This window comes from Haliaeetus leucocephalus, unplaced genomic scaffold (assembly GCF_000737465.1).
Source record: "Haliaeetus leucocephalus isolate CR32 unplaced genomic scaffold, Haliaeetus_leucocephalus-4.0 Scaffold351, whole genome shotgun sequence".
NCBI classification, from domain to species: Eukaryota; Metazoa; Chordata; class Aves; order Accipitriformes; family Accipitridae; genus Haliaeetus; species Haliaeetus leucocephalus.
Genome location: NW_010972787.1, coordinates 6,681,828 through 6,696,387, shown reverse-complemented (window position 1 = coordinate 6,696,387; position 14,560 = coordinate 6,681,828). Strand labels below are relative to the sequence as shown.

The window sequence follows — 14,560 nt, the reverse complement described above, 5'->3', positions numbered from 1 at the left end:
CTGCGATGGAACAACCCCCTGCAACACTAACAGGCTGGGGCTGACTGTCTGGGAAACAGCTTTGCAGAAAAGGATCCAAGGTCCTGGTGGACAAGATGAGGCAGCAATGTGTCCTTGCAGCAAAGAAGCACAAAAACATCCTGGGCTGTATTAGGAGCGAAGCCAGGAAGGCAGTGATCCTTGCCCTCTCTTCAGCAGTTGGGAGACTGCATCTGCAGTTTCTGTCCAGCTTTGGATTCCCCAGGACAAAGATGCTGGTGTACTGGAGCAAACCCTGCAGAGGGCCACCAAGGTGATCCCCTGTGCTCTTGGGGGCTAAGCACGTAACACACAAGCTAAGAGAGCTGGGTTTGACTGAATTTAAGAGAAGGCAAAGAGACCTTATTGCTGTCTACAACTACCTGACTGGAGGATTCAGAGAAGACAGGGACAGACTCTTCTCAGAAGCACACAACAGTAGGATGAGAGGCAACAGACACAAGTTGGAACATGGAAAATTCCAATCGGAGATAAGGATGGTTGTTTTGGGGTTTTTTACACCATGAGAGTGGTCAGCTGGCACAGGCTGTCCAGAGAGGTTGTAGAATCTCTGTCCTTGGAGATGTTCAAGACTCAGCTAGACAAGTCCCTGAGTAATTAATCTAATTTGAACCATGTTGAACAGAGGCTTGGACTGGATGACTGCCAGCAGTCCCTTCCAACTTAAACTATTCTATAATTCTGTGAACTCCAGCAGTGGACTGATCTTCACTGAGCAGTTGTTGGGTAGGGACACAGGACATCTCCAGTTCTCCCAAGATGAACAAATATTGTTGACACCAAAAACATTTCCCAAAGTCATGGCAATGACTTTGGCATCAAAAAAGTTTCCCAAAGTCATGTGGCAGAAGCTAACAGTGATGCTGACTCACTAGCAAGAGCAGAAAGCAATTCTTTTTTCATGAGGAAGTACAGATCGTAACATGGAAGTACACATCTTATACCAGTCAATTTTCCCATATTGGATTACTGGCACCAACTTCACCAACTCAAACTTTCAAATAAAAGCAGTCCTTGAGCTTGGAACAGACCTATCTCTGTCATACTTCAGTACTGGGAAGCAAATGTTGCAAACCTCTTGAATTCTGACACTACGTAGGTTGGCAATGCGTGCTTTACTACAAATGCTACTCAAATACCGGTCCCTGCCTTGAGTGTTTGTGTGAATGCACACCAACAGCGACACTGACTTGAAAAAAGAGCATCTCAAATTAACGAAGGAATCAGAAAATAATAGTTAAGTATTTTCTGAAGTTTTGCTGGAACAACAGTACACTGGTAGTTCCTTGTTCTGTTGCACGTGCTTTTGATGAAGTTATGATGTACAAACTTGTTTACAGTAAAACAAACCATAAGTTTTATGAAAGTGTTTAGGAGAGACGCACTCAACACATAGACTTTTTTTTCAGCTTAACTTAAAGGACCTGCAAAAGGAGGGATAGAAGGACCAGGAAGAGTGCAAGAAGCAAGGGTTGTTTGTGCAGGGTGGGGTTTTTTTTGCTTCTTACATATACTCAAAAGACAGCTTGAATGAATCAGTGAGTTTTACTACTGAAGTCTTGGCTTCCTTCAAATCATATGTCAGCTTTAAAAAAATTACATTGAAAAAACATTTTTCAGCCCTGTCCTGCCAAAGAAGCCCTAAGCACCTGCCCAGTCAACCTTCCTTCCCATCAAGAAACTCTAGAGCTCAACAGAAAGAAATCATTTTCCACTTGAAAAAAAAAAAAAATCAAAACCTGTTAATGCTAATTAAACAAAATGGTAACATGCTAAATTAACAGAAAATAGTCTAGAAAAATATTACTATTTGCACTGTTGAAGAATCCCCAGAAATTTTCTAAATGGACTTTGTATGCTTTCTTTAATGGACAGTGAAGATCACTACCAACATTAGTCTCCATTTACAATCCTACAATATCTTTATTTACACTAACAGAGGTATACTAAAAATGCACAGTAAAAAAGTAGTCAGAGGCTTTAAAGGATTACTCTGCTGGATTTCTTCTAGGGGATAACAGAATCACTAACTAATAAATAGCATACTAGTCTCAATTTCATAAGTAACAGTACCTGTAAAACTCCTTTTTTCCAGCTTTTCCCTCATCTGTAGGTATTAGCCATCCTCCATCAGCAAGCTGCATCCCATTTCCAGCTAATAAATACTCCTTACTGAAAAAGTCTTTCATGAGAAACTGGAAAGATTCTGCATTTGTGCTGTTAACTTGTATGCAATGTTTTGAAACACCATATGTGTAAAGCTGAAAAAAATTAGATGAAAAAGACAAAATAATGACAATACAGTAAGAATTCAGCTGAGAGGTTTTATATCTAATGTTATAAATACAGATTAAATATTTCCTTGAGGTTGAGACAGTTTTTGTCTGACCTTGTCATTTCATATGTAATCCAAAGAGAATGGAGGAATTCCCAGCAATTATTTTAGAAGAATAGCATCACAGTGTGCTTTAAAATTGTTTTAAAAATTCAATAGGTTTTGTACCTTCACTGTACCAAAAGCAAGAGGCTTTTGATATAGACTTACCTAAGCTTAAATTTTAACTGTTATCTTAAAACAGCTCTTCATATGGGTTAAAAGTCAATAGCATCTATAATTGGTGGATTTTTTCCTTGTTTGATGCTTCTCTTGTTGGTTGTAACATTACAGAGACATTTATGACCCTTTTTATTTGGAATAGTCTTAAAAACTGTGGATATGCAAAGCTACTTAAAAACTGTAAGCAACTGGTATAACAGCTACTGTAAATACTTCTTTAAAAACTGAAGAATGTATCTATCTATTCAAAAGCTACTTAAGGAACAGATCCTGGGAAAGACACACAGTAAAAAGATGTCAACATACCTCTTCTGTAGAATAAAAGCTAGGAGATTTCTCTTCTACTGCAGTTTTCAGAGAGATTCTATTTCTTGCAGATGTTTTAATGACATAAAGACTGCCTGGCTGTGAGCTAATATTTTGCCTATATTTCTTTTTAATTCTCATTTCCTGCAGATCTCTGGCACAGCGGAGGTTTGTCATCATCTTGACCACAGCTGCAAAGAAAAAAAACCCCCAAAACGTCAAAACCTTTTTACAGTATATATCGATTTCAGATACACAGTCACACTATAAAAACAGATTCAGAGAAGCATATTTTCTAAGCCACTCTGCAGATTTTTAGAAACTGCAACAGTCTAAATATTCAAAGTTTAATGCATTTAAAAAGCAGCATTTACTAAAGGCATTTGAATAATATTGATATGAAATGAATATGAATATATTAAATCCCTGACCTAAACTTAAATCCCTGTATTTCTCAGACTGAACTCTTATCTTCATAGAAAACTCCAAATGAACAGAAATTAGCTGATGCTGACTACAAAGTCCGTAATCCTGAGATTTTGACCTGTAAATATGGGATCTAATTCTGCAAATGTTCATGCACCTGTTCAAGTATATACGAGTCCTTCTGAAAACATCCAGATAATTTGATTGTAATAGTTACAGAAATTATACACACTGCAACATTCCAGAGAGCTTAGAAGGCATAAGCCCACATGCTAAATAAAGTCTAACAGTTGAGCATTTAAACTCTGCCTCTTTGAAAATAAGTCAGCCATTTATATAGTTAAGCCTACGATTTAATTAGAAAACAGAATGAAAACAAGCTTCTGTAAAAGTGAATGAAGTATAGCAAGGTTAGTCTTTAAGGTTCCTAGAATATTTTACTTAAGAGGCATATAAAATCAAATGAAACATAAGCCATCTTGTTTCTGAAGCACTGTGTGAAAACAATTTTTTTGTGTTCTTAATTAACTTTGGAGATGAGTTGCATATGCTTTATTAGAAGTGCAACATAAAATATTAGGAAAGTAATTATTTCCTAAATTTCCTGCCAAAAAAAAGAGCTTAAAAAGCTTCTTTTTACTTAAAAAAGAAGTCTGACAGAGTATGCAAAACCCTTAAAGGTTCAATTCTGATAGTTAGTATTCACAATAGTTAAGTGATCAAAATCTGAAAATACCTAAATTGCCATTTTCTAGGTCAGTGTCTGCTGCATGCTGGATGCAAGACTGGTGATCTTGAGGTTCAGCAATATTTTGTTCAGTTGTGATCTGATTTAATTCTGTCTCTTCAGTCATATTTTTGCTGATTGGTGAGTGACATCTTTTGCTACTGCCTTGTTCACCTGTAGAAAATGTCAGCTTGGTTTTGAAGGGTGGAATAAAAGTTTTAGCAGTTTTTCCAGATTTGTACAAACTTCTTGTTTCTTCACTCTCTTTTGCTGAGACCTTACATGGAGTAGAAACCCCTGAAGTACCATTTGAAGATTGTCTTAGTACACAGTGCTGAAAAATGGCAGGTTTAGATTTGAATCCTTTGAAGTCTTGATCTGGTAGAGTAAGGGTAGGATTCTTGACTTCTTGTCGTTCTTTAGTAGCCCTACAGGGACAAAAATATTTAAGCGTATAGGTTTCAGCTTCCTGACAAAAATCTTTGTCAGGATTTTTATATTCATAATTTAGTAATACAACTTTTAACACTATGTCAATAAAAACCCAAAATATCAGTCTTTGACATTTTAAAAATGGAATACTTAATTTCTATCTATCAAGAAAAGACAAATACAAGTGTAAAATTTGTCTAGCATCTCAGTGGTCTACTGCAGCAATGTGTGCTATATGGTAATTTAATATGTTTATTTTGAAGTAGAAGTATTAGTCTTTTATAAAGTTGGGTAGCAAATTATTACCGTTTATTTTTAAAAAGTTACAAGGGCTTGCATGGTTTTTAGAAATTGCATTAGAAGAATTCTAAAATATATTATAAATTTCTCACCCAAAAGGTTGACAAGTTACAGGTTTTAAAGGAACATCATACATAAACTTTCTTCTGTCTTTGAAAATGCCTATAAGATAATTAGAAAAAAAATTTGAAACAGTACATTACATGGACAGATATTTACAGCACATGTTTTTTCTATATTAACGTTATAAATATATAGAAAAGTTTCCAGAGCGGATTTAAACAGCTTTGTTGTTGTGGGTTTTTTTTCTGCCAAGTAAATTCTTTGTATAAAACATCTTCACACTAGTTGCACACAGATCTAAAGGATATGTGACCACAATGCTGAACTCTCAAAAATTCCTATTTGTGAGCCTGCAAGATGTTTTTAGGCTCCTGAAAAGGAAATGTTTATCATATATTTAATTCTAGGAAGGCTCATCATTCAATTTAGAACTCTTTTAGCAACTTTTTTTTTTCTTTTTAAGGTTACAACAGAAAAGGGCACATTTGCACAAACTCCTTGCATCATTGAAGGACATGCTTATCTTGGAATTATCAACATAACTAAATCATGTCTGCCTGGAATTTAAACTCATTTGTGCTATGCCTTAGGCTGCAAAGAGGAAGTTTCATATGAGAAATCATAGATACAAGACACCACATGTTCTAGAAGTCAGAGACAAGACCATACTGGAGATTAGAACTGTTTTCAGTAGTTCCACCAAAGAATAACACTGTTCAGGTCCTGCTGCAGGGTAGGATAATAGTTACATATGAAGGGTCTAAATTTATTCTCTGGCAGTAACTTACAAATTTCATTTAGAACTTTAAACCATGGGGTTTAGGCTTAGAACAGATTTAGGACAGCATTCAGGAACCAATATACTGGTTAAACCAATGTACTTGATGAATCCTGCTACTAAATTCTAGGTGAGGCATGCAGTGCTTAGAAGGAACAAGTTACTTAAAGAACACAGTTTATCCTGTAACCAAAAGCCATAGCCAAAATCACATTATCCTAATACCCTAATCAATAACTAGCTTCACATAAAGCATCAACTCATGCTTTAAAACCTTGATTTCACTTTCATAAGCCTTCATATTACTGGTTTAAAATATTAAAAGCAACTGTAATGTAGACACCTATCAGTAAGTATATTCTTCACAAATTACTACATGATGAAATTACCAGTACCTTCTAATTTTCCTGTAGATACAGTTTTTAACTGAGAAATTACAGAACAATAAAACATCTTCCTACTGAGACTAGAATTTGTGAGATTTAGGATTGTAAGAAACTGGATAAATTCCTACAGAGCTGGAAATTAAACCAGAGTTCTTGCAGAAGTAGTACATTGTAATATATTTGGATTCTACACAATAAGGCATACCATTAATCATGTGATTTCAAGTCAGCAGAGACATTACCATAGCAGCTTCCCTGAATTTCCATGACTGTATTGACAAAAGAAGCAGTTAAGCAATCTTATTATATGTGAGTTTATTAGAAATTTAAGAATTCTAAAGATAACAACCAACATCAGATTACTGCTTAGAACACAAGAAGACTGAAATTACCATCAGGGGTGCTTTTCAAAACTTTCAAAGATCTGGGGCGATTCTCTGTTTTGTTAAATTCAAGCAGTAGCTGTCTTTTAATTGGAGGTTCCCCTAGGATAAAAACACAGATTTTTAAAAGTGATATTCCTTTTAAGTTCAGTTTCTTACTAATACTGTATGATTTAATTATAATTTCTAAATAAAACATTCAAGAAGTCAGAGCAAGCAAAGTAACAAGTTTTCAGATCACATGTCTGTATTAAACGGCCTTTTGGAACACAGAGCTACTTCACCACAATTTGCAAGTTTCTTACATACAGACTGAGTGTATATTGTGTTATACCAAGAATGATTTCAAGATTCCATATAATGAATTCTCTTGCAGAATCTTTTGTGGTCAGTAGGTCTGTTCCAACCAAATCAAAATTTGTGAGCCTTAAGTTATCAAACATACTCAAGACAGTCTGCCTCAGAAAGCGCACCGCAGTAGACTGCAGCAGCACAGCTCACCTGCATCTTTTTGTACTTTCAGTTATCAAAGGGTCCCTACAGAATTCTAAAAAAGTGTGTAACACATCCTTTACAGAAGCTGCAACTAAGGGTATGGTTTAACTGTGGCACAGCTGTTTCAAGTTGAACTGATAGAATCCTATCTGCCTTTTCACACCTACCTAGACCTTCACGCACTAGCCTGCCTGACCTTTATACCTGAACTTGCGCAGTTAGGCAGCAGCTCTGTTGCAATCTACCCTTCCCTAAATAGTTTTCAGCTAGCCCAGGTCCCTGAACACCTCTGGGTGATTGTGCAAGCATTAAGTACCAACACTTCAGCCCTGAGACAGATCAGTTTTAGATGGTGAGAAACTGCGCTTTTAGACCAACAACTATTTTTCATATCAGACTAGCAATCTCAACACAAGCGAAACCTTGTCCTCGCATACAAGGCACAAAAAGGTGAAAATGGAAATACTACTACACATTTTTCAATGAAAAAAACACTGGATCTGTGCAGAGGGAAAAAAAGTCTGCTCAGAGAAGAAAGGAGCAGTAGCTTGCTTCCATAACTTTATGATAAAACAGCAAAACCTGCACACCTTCAAAATTAGTAATCACGAGTTTAGCTTGTACTGTGCATTTAAGGCTGGAAAGAGTGGATAACTATCGCCTGCAGCAAGAATTTTTGTCATTGACACCTAGAGAAAGAACTTCAACTTCTATATGACCTAAAAATCAATGTGACATGCAAATAACCCTCAAACAACCCACTGTGAAGAAATAGGGAGTTGAACATATATAAGATAAAGACCTACCGAGGGAGTTTTCTTCTTCAAAGTGCCTCTTCCCAAAGGTCTTATTTTGAAAGTTTTTATCCAGTCTGCCACTGAAGGACTGTGCAGCATTCATTTGTACTCCAGGATCAGAAAGATCATCTTTCATAAAAGCTCTTGCACTTTCTACAGCCTCCACTTCCAAGTAATCTTTTGGAGTTTGGAGAAGATTAATATTCATTACTGCTTTAGCAGTAGCACTACATGAAATTGCTTCAGACTCTGTTTTCATCTCCAGATTCAGCTGCCCTTTTCCAAAAGACCTAGTCTCATCTTGCTGAAAGCTATTTTTAAATGATGTTAACTGCTTGTTTTTCTTATTACGTGGTATGTACTCAGGCATTTTGACAAGGCAAGTGCTTGGAAAAGACTTCATTTCCTCAGGGTAGATGCTTTTGAAGTCTAAGTCTTCATTGTAGCTTTTTTCAGTTTTGGATTCTGAGATCACTTTATCAGTTAAAGATTTTACATGTTGACGACTCTCTTTAGAACTAAGTTGATCCGCAATGCAAAGGCCACTGCTCAAAAAGTCATCAGATTCTTTTAAAATTGCCTTTGCTTTTTGATAGGCATTTTTAGAGACCGTTACCTGCTTTCCACTTGCAGTGCTGAACCCAAAAGCAGGATCTGAAATCAATTCAGTGCTGGCATCTTCTTCCCCTTTTGGTAACACTATCTGCATTTTCCTAGGAACTACTTCACTGCACATTTCAGACTTTTCAACATCTTGCTCAACTAAAAATGCTTCTTGTACATGCAATGAATGATTACCTTCCATTTCAGAGAAGAGTTGTCTAGCTTTCCTGAGTGACTCTTCCGATAGTTGTACAGGCTTACCACTTGCTGTACTAAAAAATCCAAGATTGCTTGTAGAAGAATGTGACTGCTTTATCTGCTTATCTGGAACAGGCAAGTGCTCTAAATGCTTAATATTCTGTTCAAAGCATTGCCTCTGAGAACTTGAAACAGACTTTGCATCTGCAAATGTGTTTGCATCTTGGTGACTGTTTTCACTAGCACTTGCATTTACTTTAATAAAATGGGATGCGGCTGAATTAATCTCTTCGCTTCTTGTAGCATTTAAAAATTTAGTGGGATTAGGACACTCAGCATGAATGACGGAAGATGAATTTCCAGCAATTTCTCTTTGATTAGTTCTTGAATTATTCTCAATTTTATATTTTACAGATTCACTGTAGTCTTCTTGAAACATTTGTCTGACTCTTGCTAATGCGCTTTCTGAAACAGAAGCTGCTTTACCTTTTGCTGTACTAAACACAAGTGCCTTCAGATCACACTTTTGATTTTCAACATTAAGTGTTGTTTCTTTTATCCTGGTTAAATTAGTTTCATCTTCAGGAAGACTGACTAGTGACTGGTTTTGGCAAGCATTAACTATGGTGTCTGTGAAGCAGTTCGTATCAGCACAAGGTTCATTTAAGTGTTCTAAGTCAAATTCCTTACTATCACAGTTCAAAGAAGAGCTACTTTTTGAAGTTAAGAGAAGGGATTGATTAGATTTATTGTTACTATCCTCAACATATAAAGTATTCTTCATATCTCCAGGCACAGAATTATCTTCAAGGTCATTTGATACCTTCATTAAATGCAGAGATGCAGCAGAGTGCACAGGAAAATCATGCATGTTTTCTGAATCTTCCCTCTTTTTTGGCAAATATTCCATCTCTCTCTCTCCAGACAGTTTTCCATCTTCAGACAAACGAGTTCTACTTAAAGCATCACTCTGCTCTCTGGGAATGGACTCCAAATCTGACTTTCGAGGTCTGACATCAGCTTTTTTATGTGCATATGAAGTTACCAAACTTCTTTCACAATCTCCACCTAGATTAACAAATGTATCTACTTTAACAGTGTCAAGAATCACACTGTGTTTAATGGGACTGATTTCTAGTGCCTGCTTAAACTGATCTCCAGATTCTTCAGGAACAAGTTTTTTATTAAAATTAAGTTTTTCTGGATCACATTGAGCAATGCTTTCAATACATAAATCACAGTCTTTGACGCAGTTTTTACCACATTTCCCCTTTTTTGTGGAGTTCTCAAAATTGTCATTATGTTCCTTTCCTACATCAACATTTTCTGCAAAAAAACGTTCAGCTTTAGCCAAAAATCCATCAGCAATTGTTATTTTCTTGCCACTAGCAGTATGAAAACCAGTCAGATAACTCCCTTTCACTTTTTTTTTAACATCCACTTCTTGCTCAAAAGGTATTTGATGATGATAGTAAGAACCTATTTTCATTCTGCTTTCATTCACTAACAGGTTCTTATCATGGGTGGCATCTTCTCCTTCCATATTTTTACGATTTCTCTTTTGTTTATCAGAGCTCTCCAAAACATTTACATCTCTCTCTCCACATTGCACATTGAGCAAGTGGAGAGAATGATCCAAAGCTGCATCAGAAATGGATATATCACCACCAGCTAGAGTTTGAAATTTTTGTGACAAGTGTTCATTTTCCTTTCTGTCTTCTTTCTGATTAGGAAACAGGTTTTCCATTTCACCTGATATACTTAAGCTATGTTCTTCTGCAGTTATAACATGTGTAGGAGATGCTGTTACATCTACTGAGTCTTCTTGCAAACTACCTTCAACTTGGCAATCTCCTTGATTCAAAAACTGTTTGGAAGTTCTATGATTCTGGTTAGGTTTTTCAGTGGATGATAGACTGTTGATGATAGTGTTAGTACTACTGAAATTAACATTTTCGTTATAATTTATTGATCTTTTTGTTTGATTTTCCATATCTTCCTTGCATGGTGTACTAGCATTTCCCTCATTTTTTTGCTGTGCATGGTGGGAAATGGCACCTATGCTTTCGAAGCCTGAAACACAAACTGTTTTTCTGTTGTTTTCTTTTGTCAGGCATCTGACAAATTTACAGTTAGAAGACATATGCCCATTTGAATTGCGGCATCTAGTACCAGTTTCAGAAGATTTAAAAAAATAATTATCATCAGCCAAGTCCCTGAAGAGCTCTGCAGATCTGGTCAAAGCCTCCTTAGAAATATTTATTTTTTTACCTCCAGCTGAAGTAAAACCTACAAAATTAGAAAAGCTGTCTTGTTTAGCTACTGGAAAGCTCCTGTCAGATATTCTACTTTCATTTCTGTCTAAGTTAGCAAAAGTAACCTTTTTATCATTTTTATGGAAGACCACCGTGTTTTCATTTTTGTATTCCACCATTTTAGAATCTTCATTTATGTCTTCCTGCTTAGTATAATACCTGTCATTTTTCACTCGTTTTTCAGATTTAAAAGTGCTACAAAAATCAGCATCTTTCCTTGTCTCAGAAATATCTTCCACATTTGTTGTTCCACGTGTTTCTACAGTTCCCAACTGTTGAAAGGCCTGACTTTGTATCATGTTACTTTGCTTTCTAAACTGTGTAAATTCAAACTGACTACCTGTTTCTTCCAAGATACTAGAAAGTTCAGCAATTTCAGCTTCTTGGCTTGCTGTCAAAGTTTGATTTGTTTCTTGCAAGGATTGTTGACTTCTAGGAAAGCTTTTACACAAGCCAACTTTTTGTGGAATAAACTGTGTATGCCTGGGCTCGAGAAAACTTGTCTGTGAATCTAAAGAACAAGAAAAATTACTGCCTAACTTGCTTTCTGGATCTGAGAAAAAGGTATTCTCCTTTTTAACTTGATTTGAAAAGTTTCTGACTCTTTCTGTGGAAGAGGCTTTGAAGTATTCATTTTCAATATCTTTGAACAGCATTCTGCCTTTTGCTACACTGACTTCAGAGAATTTAATCTGCTTATTGGAAGCAGTCTGAAAGCCACCAAAGCCCATATTCAAACTGCATGCATTAAGATTTCCTGATGATTTCCCTTTATACCTCAGGTTCTCCTTTGACTTTGTGCCAGAGTTCATAGGTGCTACTTGTTTATCTTCTCCAGAAATAACTTCATTTAAAGAATTATCATCTATACAATCTAACAATTCTTTAGCAATCTCTACAGCTACATTATTGCAAGCAGCTGCTTGAGGGTTTTCACTGTTTTCAACTGACTTTGGCTCTTGATTGTCAGCTATTACTTCTGAAAAGGCAGCTGCATCTGTTTTCTCCCTTTGTTTTAATCCAGTACAGTAACTTTCCGAGTGGTTAATTCCCAAAAGTCCAAGTACTTCTCCAGAGTCAACTACTGACCGCTGGTCTGTAGCGTACCTTTTGTCAGTTGATATTTTACTGCAACAATCACTACTGACTCCATTTATGCCTAAGTTGATCTGACCCAAAGTATTATTGAAACCACCATTTGTCACAGACATAGTGTCATGGTACATATCAATCAAGTGTTCATTATCCCTAGGAGAAGACCACACAAGTTGTTCTTTAAGGCTCTGAGGTACAGTAGCTCCATCATTCACATTAGCACTCGTATACTTGTCTTCTTTGCCTTTCTCTAAGCAACAGCCTTTAGGGAGCAATCTGGAACGCTTTCTTGCCATTAGGCATGCTGAAGTTAGAGCTTTACGTTTTATATTTGGAATTATTTCACTATTTAAAGAATCTGTTGTGTCTTCTTTCTGTGTATTAGATACTTCTAAGCATTTTAATGATGCAGCAGGTTGATCCTCTCTTGCATTTTCCCCCAAGACTCTCAGGTCTTGTTGCTTCAGCCTATCACTGAAAGAATCATCAGATGAGTTATCCATTATATCCATTTTTAAAGTACAAGCGCTGAAATTATTTTCCTTGATATTCGATTGCAAATGCTTTCTCTCAGCAAGAAGCAAGCAGTCTACAAGAGAAGACATTAAAACACATTAATAAAGTAGTTCTTATTTATTCAAACAAGTGCAAATTCAGATTTTCATAAAATTAATTCCTTGTGTCTCAAAATAAGGATTCTTTTTAACTTTAAAGATAAGTACTTCAGTTCCTAATATTAAGTAATTCTTCTAGCAAGAACAGCAGCTTTTAAAAATAGGAGTATGTGGTTGCTTTCATTATATAGTTTGTTTTTTGAAATATTTTGTGCTTCTGGAAGAAATACATGTACAGTCTTAAACCCCCTAATTTTAGAAAAATAATAATACAACTTTACCATTCTTTATGATCTCTGAGAATTTATCAACTCAGACAGGATGGCACTTGACACTATGGATGTCGAAACAGCATTGACAAAGATAATTAAGTTTGTCAATTAGAATAATGGTTCAAGGTGGAAGTTTCTATTCCAGAAACTACTCCAAGACTAAAACTGTAAGTTAGCACCAGACTATTTGAAAATAATGCTATTCTGTCACTATTATTATAACAGACCAATTCAGTATCTCAATTCCCAGACTAGTCAGTTGCAAAGCTACTTTATCTCAAACACAAGATTTTACACAATTTTATCTGAAATATTTACATAAAAGGTTCTTAATAAATAAATACAGAATCCTCCACAAATGATGACAAGCTTAATAATATACCTTGCTCATCAACACTGGCCACGTGACAACCTTTAAATTCACACGAATCCGAATCCAGATGTGGTAATACAGGATGAATAGGTGATTCAGAGGTTAATTCTTTCTGCATTTTTTCTTCTTGATACAGCAAAGTATTATTTATCGTGTAAATAAATCTCCTGGATCTCTTTCTCAAGCTGGATAACACATTTAGGTTTTTAAAGCCAGACTTTGTAAGAGTATTGTCACTATTTGTTAAATGTAGGTCATAGCAATTATCTGGAGATGCAGCACTACCCACAAGTGGGTGAGACAGAACATCAGTTATGACAGATTTAGAAGTTGCTTTTAAACGCTTGGAAAAGCTGCCATTATAGACTACAGAATACTCTGTGACATTTGTACTTTCAATTAAAAAAGAATTACAGTTTAAGAAGCTCATTTTGGAAACCTTCTCAGCTGCACATCCTTTTACTAACTTTGGATCTTGAACACTCAGAGACACAGATTTTACTGGAGTTATTTCCGATGTCAGGTTGTTTTCAGTGTTTTTCACTTCATAGCACTTTTCTGACAAATTGACACTCAACAGCTTTTGTGCTTTTATCAATCCCGAAGTATTCAGTAAAGATGTTTCCACAGCATCATCTTTGGTCATTAGTACTGAATTGTCTTCTAGATTTTTCTCTCTACATAAGTCTGAGGGTGGAGAGTTACATAGAGACATTTCCAAGCGAGTTACATCAAGATCAGATAAGTTCAGTTGAGACCACTGGCTTGATGAAGATTGCATGTCTTCTTTCACAGGCTTCTCATTCTCAGATGACTTGTGTGTTCTATAACCTTGCACATCTCCTGTGATCCTAAGTGACTCCAGTTCCATTTTGTGTCCAATTAAACAGCTGTCTTTACCATACCCTGTATCTTCATCTGTGTTTTGGAGTAAAGAATCCTTCATTTCAATAGAGTGGCTTTTTTCAGTCCAGCTAGTTGTTTTCACTTCCTGTGAAATGCCAGTCTTTCTTCTGATGGACTGCTCAGAAGGAACATACCCCTTTCCTTGTGCTTTATCTGTGTTTATTTCACATTTCTCTACTGCATCCAGAGCACATGGCATCAGCAGAAGAGGTTCACTGGACTTAGCAGGCATGTTGAATGTATCCTCAAAGCTATTCATCTCACCAAATAAGCCATCTAACATCTCTGACTCTAAATAATTTAAAGAAGATGGGAAGAAGAAAAGAAGTAAAAAATTAAGTTTTAGGAAATAACTTAGGAATAACATAGTGTTTTTATAAGTAAATATAGCTTTAAACTTTATGGCAATTACCTTTACTCAGGAGTGAGTTTGGAAAGATAAATCTACATGTCTTTAAAGTAGCTTACTCTCCAACAGCAGCTGTTGAAGGAAAC

General features: G+C 36.0%; 1 protein-coding gene across 1 annotated transcript in view; it reads right to left on the bottom strand.

Annotated features, from left to right (window-relative positions):
• BRCA2 (breast cancer 2, early onset) overlaps positions 1-14,560 on the bottom strand; it is a 42,553-nt gene that overhangs the window by 16,259 nt on the left and 11,734 nt on the right. Inside the window, exons 10-16 of the mRNA XM_010572718.1 lie at positions 13,169-14,356; positions 7,699-12,489; positions 6,407-6,499; positions 4,880-4,949; positions 4,065-4,483; positions 2,903-3,093; positions 2,113-2,300 (exon numbers count right to left, since the gene is read on the bottom strand). Coding sequence (XP_010571020.1) covers positions 2,113-2,300; positions 2,903-3,093; positions 4,065-4,483; positions 4,880-4,949; positions 6,407-6,499; positions 7,699-12,489; positions 13,169-14,356 — 6,940 coding nt within the window. The remainder of the gene's footprint in view (positions 1-2,112; positions 2,301-2,902; positions 3,094-4,064; positions 4,484-4,879; positions 4,950-6,406; positions 6,500-7,698; positions 12,490-13,168; positions 14,357-14,560) is intronic.